This window comes from Echiichthys vipera, assembly GCF_963691815.1.
Source record: "Echiichthys vipera genome assembly, chromosome: 3".
NCBI classification, from domain to species: domain Eukaryota; kingdom Metazoa; phylum Chordata; class Actinopteri; order Perciformes; family Trachinidae; genus Echiichthys; species Echiichthys vipera.
Window position 1 is genome coordinate 25,384,847 of NC_139828.1, and position 15,525 is coordinate 25,400,371.

General features: G+C 40.7%; 1 protein-coding gene across 1 annotated transcript in view; it reads left to right on the plus strand.

The window, feature by feature from the left end:
- Positions 1-333: 333 nt before the first annotated feature.
- Positions 334-15,525, plus strand: part of prdm5 (PR domain containing 5) — a gene marked incomplete at its 5' end in the record, with an annotated part of 34,378 nt that continues 19,186 nt past the window's right edge. Inside the window, 12 exons of the mRNA XM_083911243.1 lie at positions 334-432; positions 1,120-1,203; positions 1,723-1,845; positions 3,505-3,673; positions 3,815-3,992; positions 5,179-5,271; positions 5,396-5,517; positions 6,224-6,303; positions 8,164-8,248; positions 8,457-8,614; positions 9,143-9,236; positions 14,019-14,179. Coding sequence (XP_083767369.1) covers positions 334-432; positions 1,120-1,203; positions 1,723-1,845; positions 3,505-3,673; positions 3,815-3,992; positions 5,179-5,271; positions 5,396-5,517; positions 6,224-6,303; positions 8,164-8,248; positions 8,457-8,614; positions 9,143-9,236; positions 14,019-14,179 — 1,446 coding nt within the window. The remainder of the gene's footprint in view (positions 433-1,119; positions 1,204-1,722; positions 1,846-3,504; positions 3,674-3,814; positions 3,993-5,178; positions 5,272-5,395; positions 5,518-6,223; positions 6,304-8,163; positions 8,249-8,456; positions 8,615-9,142; positions 9,237-14,018; positions 14,180-15,525) is intronic.

Below are 15,525 nucleotides of genomic sequence, written 5' to 3' on the forward strand. Positions count from 1 at the left end.
CAGCGTTTGTTTATACAGCATGTAAGGACAACGACACATATTACTTGTACAACTAATGCAGGCTAATCCTGTCTCTACAGTGCTCTGGTCCTGGTGCAGGCTGAATGAACCACAGGCTGGAGCGTTGCACGACAGCAAAGGTAGCTTCTGGTTACAAACTTTGGACCAATCAGAGCGCCGCTTTTCTTTCCTGCAGCAGGAGCAACAGAAGTTCAACCTGGACCTCTCCACGAAGAAACTATCTGCTCGAAATTCAAACTGACAATGCCTATTCACGCCCGCTGACATATCTAAAAGCCAACAGATTGTCATTGAAGGAAACGTTTCCGAGTAATGACAATGTTGGGTATGTATGTGCCAGACAGATTTTCTCTGAAATCGTCAAAGGTCCAGGATGGAATCGGTCTTTACACGGCGAGGCGAGTGAAAAAGGTTTGTTTTTTCCTGACTGCGCAACTTTGTAACCGAGTTTACACGCGGGAAGCGTTTTTGTGTGACTTAAAACCAAAATTCAACGCGTTGTAGGTAGTGTTTGTGTTCGCCTTAATCCTTGAAGTCTCTGTCAAAGTCTCAGGCTCGACCAAGGCTGCTCTGACGTGAAGTGCCACGTAGCTACAGTGACTCCAGTTGCTTCTCTCGTTCACTACATAATGTATTCATGTCAGCGATGAAGAGGCGCGCGGCTGGACGTGCACACATACTACATATTTACGTCATTTCACAAAACTGCGAACCGTTTCCCCACCGCTGTCAGATAGAGAGATAGCTAGAGAGAGAGAGGTACGTGCGGAGCTGTGAAAAGTGTCAGTAGGGATGCGTTCACACTCAACAGGCTATTGTTATTTGAATCCGAGGCTGCGGTAAAGCAGGTTGAGGGTGACCCTGAATGCAACACACATTTCGACCACACCCCCTGGATCTGTGGCACTTCTGGAAAGCTAAAATGAAAAATGTCCACTACTGAAGGATGTACTCGCATGTCACATAAAACAGTAGGCGTCCAGCATTTACCCACAGTCCACTGGAGTGTGTGAAGTTTTAATATGATTCATTTTGGATGCTAGTTTCTCTTACAATGGCATCCCGTCTGACGTATGATCCCTGTGCTTGTTTTAAAAGGGAGAAAAGTTTGGCCCTTTTGCAGGGGAGAAAAAGCTGCCTAGTGAGCTGGATGAAAGCTCGGACACCAGGCTTATGTGGGAGGTGAATGCACATACATCCTAATGTTTTTCACACCACTCTACACATTCAGAAGTCACTAACAGGTGGATGTATGTTGTTTTTAGTTAAGAGGTGCATCCAGCATGATAACACTAGAGCGGAGTACATTATTTCCTTGCAGCTCGTATTGCAAGTTAAGCACAAAACACATCTTTCACCATAGGACTTGCAGGTCTCTCCAAATATGTTCTCAGTTGTTCTGTGATAGAGAGAACGTTTAATTAAATTGCAGATCAATTAAACATACTGGCTGATTTAATGTGACTTTCATCTTCTCATGATGTGGGGAAGCCATTGATGGTAACCACTGAAATAAAGGCTGTGATGTAGTTATCTGTAGCTGCCACATTGTGAGGTACCAGCCTGAGCACATGATTAGGTGTTCATATGTAAGGCCAACACACTTTGATGTGCAGAAGACAAACCATAAAACCAACAAGAGAAGAAGAAGAATCAGTTGTTCACTTCTGACAGCTCATGCCGTTATTGGTTTTTTTCCAGGTGCGTGGCAGTAAAGGAGATGTGCTGTATATTCTGGATGCTAGTAACCCACGCCATGCCAACTGGCTGCGGTTTGTCCATCAGGCGCCTTCACAAGAACAGAAGAACTTGGCAGCCATACAGGTATATTTCCTCTTAGTGGAGCATGAATGAAGACAGACCAGAAAGACAATGATACTTTTTACAGGTGGTACAAATCTTTCAGGACTGGGTAATGTTTTTTTCTTTGTTTTTTTTCTGTGTGGCTTTAATGAAACCCTTCAGTAAGATATTTGTTTTTCCTATACAGGTAAAAATGATTGGAATTTAGTTAAATTTTGACATATTTATAGTCTAATGGTGTGTTCACACCGGTCGTGTTGCATTTTAAAGTGTGGCGTGATTACGTACAAAGACAAGCATTTGTGCTGGGCGACGTAAATGACTTGCACACGGCAAATTTGCGGCATTTGCGTAAAACAAAAGTTGAAATATCTGAACTCGAGTGAGAAATTGACGTGACACTGTGTCCCGAAACCACATCAGCATTTAGATTCTCCAGATGTTGTTAAATCAGAAAAAGAGAAACTATGATAGTACCTAATATTTGTAATGTCGTAATCGTTCTGAACTCCATTCATAAAACAAGTTGTTTGCTTGTTGTCTTGCAGACAGATGCACGCAGTGAGACTTTTTACGAATCTGCATCATGTTGTCATTATTTTGGAATACTTTTGATGCATTTATTACAATAAAATCATAGCAAAATCTGTACCCCAAGTAGCGCTGTAAGCAGCAGTCATCCAGATGCTTAGCACTTGATTTTCGGCAGTGTTCAGTTTCCCAACATATCTAGGACTTCCACAACACGTGTAACGCAGCAGTAGTGGTTATCCCGGCCATGGTTGATGATGGAAACATCGTCATTGCCTTAAGCTCTGCACCAGCGCGTCCTGTGAGATCCACGGTGCATTAGTCCATTCGGAGTGGAAAAACAGTTTCATCAAGCAAGACCTGTAAAGGGGCTTTTTCAGTAGTGCAGGTCAAAAATGGAAGCGTTTTATTGCATTTGTTCTGTAAGGCATCCCAGACGATCACATATTAAACATAAATATTTGATAATTTATTACTATACAATAATCCGTTATGAGAGAGTGGACATGGCAGCTAAAGCGTGGAAAAGTGACACAACCCCAATATACTGGATCTGGGAAGTTTCAACTCTTGCACTTCTGTTCAAAAGATAAAACAGATTGTTCCCTCATGATGGAAGAAAAGTAAGGAGGGGAATGAAGAGGGGATGAACATTTTGGGTCTTAGGGCCAAGTTCCTGCCGTTAATACACCATTGCACAAAGTGATCGGTCTTTTAAAGGTCAGTGTGTGTGTTAAAGCTCTGTGTTCCATCAACAGTGACATTTATTGTGTAGCTTTCCTCTTCTTAATCACTATTTATGTATATTTAGAATCCCATAGTTAAAACAAAATGACGGTTTGATTTTATTAGCATGACCTTTAAGGACAAGGAAGTTAATGACAACATTTTTAAGGGTTTGAGCTTTTGACCTGTGACCTCAATCGAGCTTAACAGACGGTTGTCTGGGTTTAATGAGTTCAACCTCCAGCCAGTCTCCACAGTTACTCAGTGTACATTACCATAAACGGTTATAACTGTATTCTAGCAAGAATGCTTTTCCCATTAGCTACATTCTTTTGAAATTTGCCAGGTACAGTTCTGCCAGTGCTCCACGTCATCGTTATTATTGTGTGATTACTAGATTGTAACTATGTTGTTATCTCTCAGGATGGAGAGAACATATTTTACCTGGCTGTGGATGACATTGACACAGACACAGAGCTCCTGATAGGTTACCTGGACAGTGATATGGAGGAAGAGGAGGAGGAAGAGGAGGAGGAGGTCATCAAAGATGACGACGAAAACAGTAAAGAAGCTAAACATCTTGTTGAAATGGGTACAGTGGAATTATGTTGCCTTATTTGTAATCCTGACCACTGATAATTTATTTATCAAATACATTTAGAAGAAAAACTGATAGAAGTGGCCATATATTTGCTTCTCCTCTTTCCATTGTATGTGTGCCACATCTCTACAGAACTAGTAATAAAGAAGGAGGATCACCCCTGCTTGCTGTGTGAGAGCAGCTTTCCCAGTGAGGAGATCCTGGCCGCCCACCTCCAGAGTCTGCACCAGAGGCCCAGCACCGAGGAAAAGGAGTTCAAATGCAAGAACTGTGGCAAGAAGTTCCCCATCAAACAGGCTCTGCAGCGCCAGTGGGTTCCCTGTCCATCACTAAACTGGTTGTAATGTAGTTTTTTTGAACTATTCTAACAAGGACTCTGCAGGTCATTAAAGCTGAAAAACTAATCAAATCAATTAAGATTTTAGATTATTTCTTAGTAAAGAAATTCAGTGTTATTTATGCTTTTAATACAAAATAGAAATTCATTTAGAAGGAGAATGTTGCTGGTTCCATGAAAAACAAGATACAATGAAAAATAAAAAGGCATAGTTTCATATTTTATCCTCATGTGCTTTCTTACCCAGGGTTAAATGATAAGTTAGATATGACTGTCACATCTGTTAAATAGGAAGTGACAGCCAGTTAGCTTATCTTAGCTTAGCACGAGGACTGGAAATAGGGGGAAACAGCCAACGTGGTTCTATCCAAAGGTAACAAAATCTGCTTACCAGCATTTCTAAAGCGCTCTAATTAACACGTAATATCTTTTGTTGAATCCTTCCTGGATTCATCGTGTCACCATGACACCAGCTCATAATCCCCCATAAAACCCACAAATTGTAGTTTTAGCATTTTGTTTTCAGATTAAAGTTATACCAGGTAAACCATTGGTTAGCTAAACTAAGCTAACTGGCTACTAGCTGTAGCTTATCTTTAATGTACAGACTCTCAGCAAGAAATCAAATACATTTATTTTCCCAAATCTTGAACGGTTTCTTTAATTACTTTGATTTGTTAGGGCTGGGTAATATACCTGTATATTATATCTATATATGAGAATAGATATGGTCTTTGTAATATGGCTTAAGCTTTTGGTTTTAAAGGCTACATTGCAGAAAAGGGATTTGCGATGCAGATTGACATTTTATGAATTCACCAGGCTATATTAGTTTTGTTTCTATTATTTGCATTAACCATTTAATGAATGCACCAAGTCAACCCGACAATTTTGTCACATTACCGTCTGTTGGTGTTTGTTAAAAAACCTTGGGATATGTGATTTTCTCCATTTCGCCCAGCTCTACAATTGGTTTAAAATGTAGGGTAAAACCTGACAATCTGATGATAACTTAAGTCAGAATAATCAAAATGGAATTAATCCTGTATCCTACTTGAAAATGTAAGTTAATTTTTTTAATTTAAGTTTAGCCATCACCCTGGTGTGTTTCATTTCCCATTTGATGCCTAATTTGTTTTTATTTTGAATACTTCCCCAGTGTTTTGCATTGTTCTGAGTCACCGGACCCATCAGGTGACTCTAAAGCACACCAGTGCTCCCTCTGCCACAGCACATTCAGCTCAATATCCAGGTAACATACAGTGCTCAAGGGGAATTTATCACCCGTACAATGTACAATGGACACATGCCATTATTTCCTAAGATGCACAGTTACATAAACTTCTTCCTTCTCTCTCTGTATCCTGTGTGTACAGTTTTGAACAGCATAAAGAAGCCTGTAAAGGAGATGCCCGGTTCATCTGTAAAGCAGAGAGCTGTGGCAAAAGATTCAAGAGCAAGGATGCGCTGAAGAAGCATAAAGGAAATGTTCACACAGGTTGGCATCTCTGACTCTCCATGTATGTCTCTCTGTGTTTTTTCTGTTCTTCTGTCTCTTGCGCACACATATTTCACATGCATAGCACATTTTCTTTTAGTCACAACGTCATGTAATAAAGTTAATTGTTCATTAGCAGCCTCAGCACTCAAGGAACTGCAGTAACAGTACTTGACCTCATTCAGTTAAAATCTACGCAATGTTGAGACACATCTCTAATTACTTGCGCTACATAATTGCTGACCTGTGTGTTCTGGGGCGGCTTACTCCTTTAGATAATTGGACTTCCATAGCTATTTATGATGGGATGTAGGGCAGCGGGGATCTGCGCAGCCTTACACTTGAATCTAGTATCAACCCGAGATTTAGACATTCATCTCAGAGGCTGATGGAGTTGAGATCCGGCCCTTTATGTTTTACCAATGTGGTCAGGACAACGGGTATGTGTGTGTGTGTGTGTGTGTGTGGGCGAGGGGGAAGTGGATCAGACTTGTCAGATGTGGGTCATGAGATTCAGATGGGGATAAGGGGAGGGTCCCAAAATGGTGGGATGATGAGGAGAGTTCACTGTCCAGTAAAACTTTTTTTCCCTGTTGCTGTGTGATGACTGTCTTGAAATGGTTGCAATGTTTGCCCTCTTTTATTATCAGTCGTGTAGGTTAAATTTGGGTAATTTTTTTCATGCAGATTTTCCTTACCTTTATAGGGAGTGCACGTCGGAAACTCACATGCACCATATGCAATAGAAAATGCTCCTCCTCTCTGAATCTACAAGAACACAGAAAGGTGAGGCTGTGCAACATCAACTGTACCGCTCAAATTATCCCAACCAGATACTTTGCATCGGATGTGAGAGGATTTACTCAGCTTACGCACCTTTGCCTGATCCATTTTTACAGTGATGTCTCTTTTATGCCGTTTCTCGCTGTGCAGCTGAATCCATCACACTCCACGTCTTCTATAACCCAGTCTAACCTCTTAATCTAGCTTTCCTCTCTGCTTCCTGAGCTTCTGAGTTCACTTTGTCTGGTTATTTCCTCTTCATGCGAGGCTGTCTTTATGATCAAGTTGTTACAAATATATTCAGGGTGACAAAGCGTATCGTGGTGGTTTCTGTTTCACTAGCTCATCCCACAGGTCTTGTGAAATTTAAGAGGCCCTGCTGGCAGACAATAAGGTTTTAACCTTGGCGTCAGGATTCTCCCAATTATTAATGGATTACAGATCTGAACGGCACTGTTACTGTTCAAAAAGGTTTTTCTACAAATAGATATTTGTGTTGGTACTGTGTTTTGCCAGTGTCAGTTCATGAAATCTTTTACATTAGCTGTTTAGACGTCTATAGTTATATAAAATCCCCCCTCAGCGACCCACCGCTTCCGTACAGTTGTCAGGGAAATTAGCTACAGAGAGCAAAATGGTTTTGTACCAGGCTGTAAATTTGGTCATTTTAACATTAGGGTCTATGGGGATTGACTCGCTTATGGAGCCGGCCTTTGATGGCCATTTGAGGCCATTTTTTGCACTTAGATATTGGGAAATGATTATTTTCTTTGTGGCTTAGTCACTTGTTGTTTTCTTGTTCAGGTCAGGACAGCACTTTTGATGATGTTGGGCATTGGATTATTATGCAAGTTGTCTCAACAAACAAATGATCTCATTGGTTGTCATTGATTAAGTAACATTCCTCATTAATTGTTCCTGCTGGTATAGTGCATGTTCATTTTCTCTTGTCATCGTCTATCATCCAGATTAATCAACAGGCATTAATCCACTCTGTCACTTTATTCATTATCAAGCCAATTCGAAACTGTTCAACATTTAAAGTCACCTGGAAGTTGTGACATAGTTCTGCAGTGCGTCATCTAACCTACTTCACCTGTCTATGAGTCAGTAGTCTCCAGTTTCAGACCTCTGGGATATTTTAAAATAGGCATATGTAATATTCCTTTGTGGCCTCCTTATATGTCTATGTGCCAGTTCTGCTGTTATGTGGCTCATGATAGCAGAAAACATTTCCAATTATGCACTATTGTCTGAACCACTGTTTAAAATTGGCGATCTGAAAGGCAGATTGTCTTTAAAAAAAAAATACATTTAGGTCAGCATAACATTAGATTTTGACAAATTATGATTTTCCAGTAACATTTATTAAAGCTGTTCAGAAGAATCAAGTCCTACTTAAACACAAAGTGTTATAATAAATATGTCACATATTGTTATAGCTTCTATGGAAAGCATTGGACCATTTGGTATTATTCTTGCAGAGGAGCAATCGAACTTTCCATAATGACACGTTAGCTCCAAAGCAGCTTAAATCAGCCATTATTATCATTTAGCTGAACAAGCTTTTGCTGTAGCAGCTGTGACAAGCTGCATATGCTTTTGTAGCCTCATGCCGGGGAACTATTGAATGTGCAATTATTGGAGCTATGCTCTGAAGCAGAAAAAGGATTGGAACTTTTCATCACTTTAATTGCTTTTCTGTCAGTAGACATCAGTCTAATGAAAACGAACAAGATGTAGTCTCTGACCGTCGCAGACCGTGGTCCTTCAACTTTTCCGTGCTCTTTACCCCTCAGCTCTAAAAAAAATTAACCGCAAGACCCAAACTTAAACGCCCTCTCTTTTACTCTTTTGTTGTAGGTACATGAAATACTTGACTGCCACGCATGTGACAAGAAGTTCATTTCTACAAATCAGCTAAAACGTCATATGATCACACACTCAGGTAAGAAAATGGTGTATTAAATACATTCCTCCATAAAGAGATAATTTACCCATTTCAATCCAGGTCTGTGTGATGGCGATGTGGGCACTTTGTTCAGATGAACAGTTTTTAGTCTGTCTCTATGTCATCTGGTGGATGTCCGGGACTTGATTTTAAATTGTCACCTCTGTTTTCCACAATGCATCTGTCTAAATCTTCCAATGATTAGAGAAGCGGCCGTATACCTGTGAGATCTGCAGTCGTTCTTTCAAGCGCCTGGACCAGGTGACGGCTCATAAAATCATCCACAGTGAGGACAAACCGTACAAATGTAAACTGTGTGGGAAAGAGTTTGCCCACCGCAACGTCTACAAGAATCACAAGAAGGTGAGCAGATGTGGCAGGATGACGCATGACAATCCACTGCGTTGAGTTCATTGTTACTGTATTTAGGCTCACACAAAAGTGTTGATTACTTTTTTAATACTAATATATCTAGAAGATTGGTGTTTGCTGAGAAGAGATATTGATTGAAAGGCAGAGTCACTTCAAAGCTAGAATTATTAGCAAGGCTGTAATCAATCAGGGACTCGTTTGTGGCTGTTATCTGTGGGGTCTCTGGCCTGCTCCACCCCTGAGGTCCCCCATGTTTACTTTTGGGATTGAGGTGTCACTCAGATAGATAGGTCGGGCATGGAGAGGGTGAGGGGGGGGGAAGAAAAACAGAAGCACTTTGAACTTAAAGCCCCTCAGGCTGCTTGTCCTCATCAAGCCAACAAACCGCATTGGCTACAGAGCCTTCCGCATGATCCTCTCACATCAGTTTAAGAAGCTTCATCAACATCCACACTGAGACAGGAGGCGGCTCTTCTTACACAGTACAAACATGCTGATGCTGCTCTGCTCTCTCTGCAGACACACTCTGAGGAAAGACCCTTCCAGTGTGAGGAGTGCAAAGCTCTGTTCCGCACCCCCTTCTCTCTGCAGCGTCACTTACTCATCCACAACAGTAAGTATGAGTGTTAGCTCCTGTATGTTGTTGTGACCCTGCCCAAGTTCAATACATACATACATACATATATACATCCATGAGTAGCATTTCAAAGATGTATGTCTTACATTAGCAGCACTTAAATTTCATGTTTGAAATACCAAAACAAATCAAGTAATTATGATATTTTATACAAAATGTATGATAACTAAATACGCCTTTTGAAATATAAAGTAGTTTTTAAGGAAAAATTACCTTGGACTAAATTATTTTAGCCTCCTGTTGATTCAACAATCTAGAATAATGACCATCTTAATATATCTCTTAGAAGAAAGGGACAATTTAATGCCCCTTTTCAGCTTCTACTTTTGGGTTTCTTCTACTAGAACATTGTTTCTAGTGGACACTTTGGCGGTAAAATGTAACTGCAGGGGCGCCTGTGGGACCTCATCTCCCAGAATTCCTTGGGAAACTGAATAGTGTCGACTATATGACGTCATTAGACTGTCAGTTCTCACCTGTCTGATGCGGCGTGATGCTTTCATATGCTCCATATGTCTGTTGATCCCTTATTGTCAGGCAGCAGTAATGAAATGTTCCTGCACCACTCAGACACATCAGAGCAAACCTGACTTGGAATTCAGACTTGAATGTTCCCTTTCATTGCACTTTTACTCATCAGAAGTTGGAAGTTCCAGATTTCCAAGTACAAGTAAACGCAGCGTAATTAGCATTGATGATCTCCACAGGCAGACCAACTGCTGCTGACTGACGTAAAAAAGCATCACTAACCTTGCGTCGTATTTAATTATAGCGAGGGAATGTCGCCATAGACACTCAGATGGTATTTCTCGGCCAAGAGGCAAGTACAAGTGCTTTCATTAGTGGATCATATGATCAATCAGCACTGTTTGTCTAGCAAATAACTCTATGCAAAACTGAACAGACAATAAACTAGATGAAAATCTTACGGATTATAACTTTAATGTTCAAAAACACATTATTTTTCTCATATTGTCTGTCTGAATATACCTGGCTGAAACACTGTTTTAGCGCCTATCTTTTTAAGACCCCCTCCCGAAAAAGCCCAGTCTGCTCTGATTGGTCGGCGTCTCTGTGTCCATCTGCTCTCGGTGTCTCTGCATTGTCATTGCAGTAGGAGAATGACTGTAACAGGACCTTCTACTTACAATATATATAGTATAGTTAGGCTGTGTGCATTTCTCTGTGGATTGAGCGTTTTGATACCTCGACCTGCTTTATGAGAAAAAAAATCTCATCGCTTTTTAACAAAATGGGACCTTTAACAACAACAGAGTGTCCAGTATTTATGTGATAGTGCTGTATTTCCACTGGCCCTCAACTCATTCTTAACTCTGTGGATATTTAATATCATCATAACTCTATCAAACATCTCACCAAGGAGACATTAGAAAGCACTCAGGTTGTCGTCCCTGGCTGCTGTTGGCCAGCAGAAACTTTCTTCTCCAGACAGTCGAGCCTTGGCAGGATGCAGCGCTGGTCCGCGAACTGAGCCAGATAACAAAGAGATTGTAAAGCTCAAGGCATTTCCTGCCGCTGTCTCAGGAGGCAGGTCATATAATACCAGGACTTGTATTATGTATCAAGTTCTAGACAGTATGTGGGGCGGGAGGATGGAGCGTGTGATTTCACTGTAGGTGAGGGAATAGACATGCCATTGAATAAATGTGTCAGTCTTTGAGTTAATATTAGGGCGCCAAGAAATGAAGCACAGATGTCACAGCATTTTCTGGTCACATTTCAATCACATTTCTTTTTCAAACCCAATGAGCATCATGCAGGAGCATTTTCATATTACTATCCTAAATATCTCCTACTTTTTTCTGTGGCGTTTGATATAACAAATGTTGAAAGTCAGATTCATCTTTGTATCTGGAAAAAAGTGGACGTTAATTGTTTGTTTCATTGCTTGATTATTAGCATAGTCCATGCCCACAAATGTATAAAGCTCCCTGTTCCGCTCCGTCTGTGTAAGTTAACAAAAATATCAATCAGAAGTAAAACAAAGGCTTTTAGTCTTCACACAGAGTTTCGAGTCCTCCATAACAGTGTCAGTAGTTGTATTGGGGACCCGAAAAGTCAGTTATAAAATATTAATACAGCTGCCATCAGACAGAAGTTGATGTTACACTGTTGAATGGAGGGTGATCCTTGAAAACGATTTAGACTTAGTTATTCAGTTATCATAGAATGTAAAAACTAAATTGTCACACCAGTAAGTGAACTGGCAAGCCAAGATTTTTGATTACATTTATTTTAGGTTTTAAGGTAGTTAAGGTTAACTATAGTTTTTTTTCCCCCTGTTGAGAGAAAGGCGGACCACCTTTACATGACTTGTACTGAAGGTCTGTTTTGCTCTAGGGTTTTGTTCTTAAAAAATTCTAAATACAAGAAAACTGGTGAGTGGGACAAGTTCTCTTAAATCACTCGTACACTCAAAGCTGGGTTAAGCAGTTCTTCTTTTGGCATAAAATTACACAATAACCTTTCAACATATTGTAATTCAAGTGGACTGAGAGAAGACTAGACTAGACAGAGACTGGGTGTTCCTATTGGCTGTTGGCTACAAATGCAGATGCATGTGCACGTGCCTTCAGATGGTGAAAACTTGAATCAATGGCGGAAAATCCTGCAGAAGTTGCCATTCCAGCATTGGCAACAACTGTCTACAACTGCATAGCAACCCAAAAATTAAGACCAACTTATCAAAGAGAGAAAGTCTGACAATAAATGTAATAAAACATGCGTCAATATCTGTGAGGCGTTTTAGTTTAGCTCTCTGCTAATGCTGATTGCTAATGCTGCTACACTTTACTTTACTTTACTGTACTTTACTGTAACTTACTTCAGTAAGAAAGGCTGCTACACTCATACACATCACCACTACATCACTTTATTAGTGGTACTGTAACTTACTGCTGCTACACTTCACTGTACTTTACTGTAACTTAGTTCTGTAGGAAATGCTGCTACATTTTTAAGGAAATGCTGCTACATTTTTAACACTGTTTCAATTATCGCTCCTTCTCACTTATTTAGTTTGTACTTATCTTATTTCAATATGCTGCTAAACTGCACAGTGCGTATTGTTGTATATTTTATATACCTACGTTTAACCACAATGTCTGTTGCACTCTGTCACACTTAGATTTTGTTTGATTTATTTGATGTTAGCTTTATTTTATTTGATTATGTTTTTATGCTTATTGTTATTCTGTAGCCAAAGGCTTACGACTGCAGCAAATGCATGTTTATGTAGCGAGCTAATAACCCGACTTGTCAAATGGTTTGTCACACAGAACCGTCTGAGAAGCTATCACTGGAAACTGTTTGGAAAAGGGTTTGCACTCAAAAAGTACCTGGCAGCTGATTGGATAAACTATCTGTCTATCAGACTCTCATCAAAGTCCATCAGTTCCATCGTGAAAAGGCTATAGTGTTGTTCTCTTCTTTCAATGAAGAAAAAATATCCAGTTCTGATGGTAGTGCAGCATCTAAGCTAACCTCCATTGTTGTTTTGAACACACGGTCGCCTCTCAGGCTCTCGTGTCGTCGATCAACCTCGTCTAGTGAGGGGGCTTAGGACAGAGAGGAGAAGTGCAGGAGCAGGGCTGTATTTTAAAAATCGTCCCTTTCCAGAAAACTTCTTTAAGAACAAATCTGTTAGTATATGTGGTTTTTACTCAATGAAACATAAACTGCACATGTATGTAGAGTCAAATGTCAGTTGTGGGTTTTTAAGGGTTTAAAGACCTCCTGAACAATCCTGTGTGTATGTGAATGTATAAAACACTATCTGTGCATGTCTGTGTAGGCGCCCGTTTGGTTTAATACCCGACTGAAGCCCTGTTCCAAGTAATAATGAAATCTTTATGCGAGGGTGTCGTTGACATTAATTATCATCAAGTGAATGTTTCGATTTGATTAAAAACACAATGGACCTCGGCTTTCACTGTTCCAGTTTATTGAGCTGACCATCACCGGCCTTGGTAACAGAAGAATGAGCACAAGCTTGTAACCACTTGCTCCCTCGAAACACACACACACACACACACACACACACACACACATACACACACACACACACACACACACACACACACACACACAAACACACACACACACACACACACACACACACACACACACACACACACACACACACACACACACACACACACACGCACACACACGCACACACACACACTCACCAAACAACTCTGTGGGAATTGAATGATCTCCATATAATGGAAACAACTACTCTTCAACAATAGAGGTTGTTGTATGGAGACAGAGAGCAGAGGCGTGAAGGGAAACATCAGGCTGCACTCGTGAACAGCTGAGATTGCGCCCCATCGTTACTGTCTGAGTACTGTCTGGTGTTTTAGTGCTTGTCAGTGGAATGATTAATACAATAAGGCATGTATTTTTGCACTGTGAAAAAAAATAAGACAGAATCCTTCTACGCTCAGATGAAACATATGGCAGAGCAGTTTGTTTTACTGTTTCCCCTGGGATGTGTTCAGCTACACATGCACAATAAAGGACGACTTCTGTTAAAGAAAAACCCAGAACCAGACTTTTTCTAAAGACCATTGTTCGGTGTTGTCTGGCGCAATGAAACACCCGTCTTTGTATTTTTCTGCCCACACAATCGCCCCAGTGAAATTGGGTCCCCTCTTGCTGTGCATGATGACTGACACAACAATAGATCAACTGGAAATGGCTCTCACAAATGTTCCTCTATCCTTGCTACAGGTGAGAGGACATTCAAGTGTGACCAGTGCGACGCCACCTTCAAGAGGAAGGACACGCTCAACGTCCACATCCAGGTGGTGCATGACGGCCATAAGAAGTATAAGTGCGACCTGTGCGAGAAGGCCTTTGTGACTCCTTCAGTCCTCAAGAGCCACAAGAAGGTGAATGAATTGAGCTGGAGCCAGACGACCTCAATCATACAGAGTGATTACATGTCTGCCAGGGCTGTCGCTTGGTCCCGAAATTGAGTTCAAGCTCTGTTTGTGTATAAATATAATACTTAGAAAACAGCTTACGTAACCTTGCAAAATGAAGTTGATTGATGCAATTATCTAACACGTAACTAAAAATATACTTTTATCTGATTTTCCCTCATCAATCTTCTGCTATCCCACTCAATTTAAAAGGGATGAAAGTGACAGCCCTACCATCTACTTTAGCAAAATGTTTCCATTGTTTCACATCCAGTCTGACTCCTCATCTCATGAAAGTGAAGCAGCTAACTGTTCTAATATCTTGGACAGTCAAACCTGGCGGGGACATCCATCTTGACCGATGCTGCACATGAAGGCTTGGAAATCAATTCCTATGTTGATTAGAAATGGCAGTTAGTCCATTAGCTCCGCAGGGTTTCAAAGCCCCAAACAGATCTCGCTGCAGATTATGAGCCCTAAATCTGACAATGTCCGGTGTGGTTATGGATCAAGATTGAAACCAAACAGCTTCTTGGCACAAGGCAAAAGAAAATGTCTTGGAGGTAGTCTCAGAACAGTAGGGCTGAAGACAGGCATGTTGAACTGTCTCCCAGCTTACAGGGTCTGGAGGCTGCTGGGAGATCTGGCCTTGATCAAAGCCAGGTTGCCAAGGAGATGACAACTTGCTGGCCATGTTTACATGCGCAAAGTAACCCTGCTTTCGGCCATTCTGTTGTTGAGGTCTTATTTAATGTACACCTTGATACTTGGCAACTGTTTGTCTGAGCAAACTTTGGCCCCCAAATAATCCCATAAAGATCTCACAGCCACCTTTTGTCAGTATCAAATCAAGCCGTAGCTCTTTGCACCATGTCTGTCTGATTTTACACATATGATGAAAATCAAAAGTGGAGTAAAAGTTAAGTAAGTTTTTCATTAAAGCCAAACATCTGATCCATGTTTCTTAGAATCACAGTATGAGCACTCTGCCATTATTCTAACAGACTGTAAATGCTTTTGACTAACTATTCGTTTCATTATAAAATAATCTGTCATTTATTTGGATTAATCAATTCTAACTTGGTTCTTCGCAGCTCTAGAAAAAAAATTACTAATGGATTATTTTGCTTGCAGCCTATCACTGCAAGTGTTATTTGATGTAGTGCGACGTGTTTGTCAGCTACTACTCATACAGTTTTTGATGTGTTGAAGTCGAGCCTGGTGATATGATGGAGTTGGCAGATCGACGTTCTGAGATGCTTCCTTTTACATGATGGTTACCGAATCAATTTGAAAGGGGAAATAAGGTATTG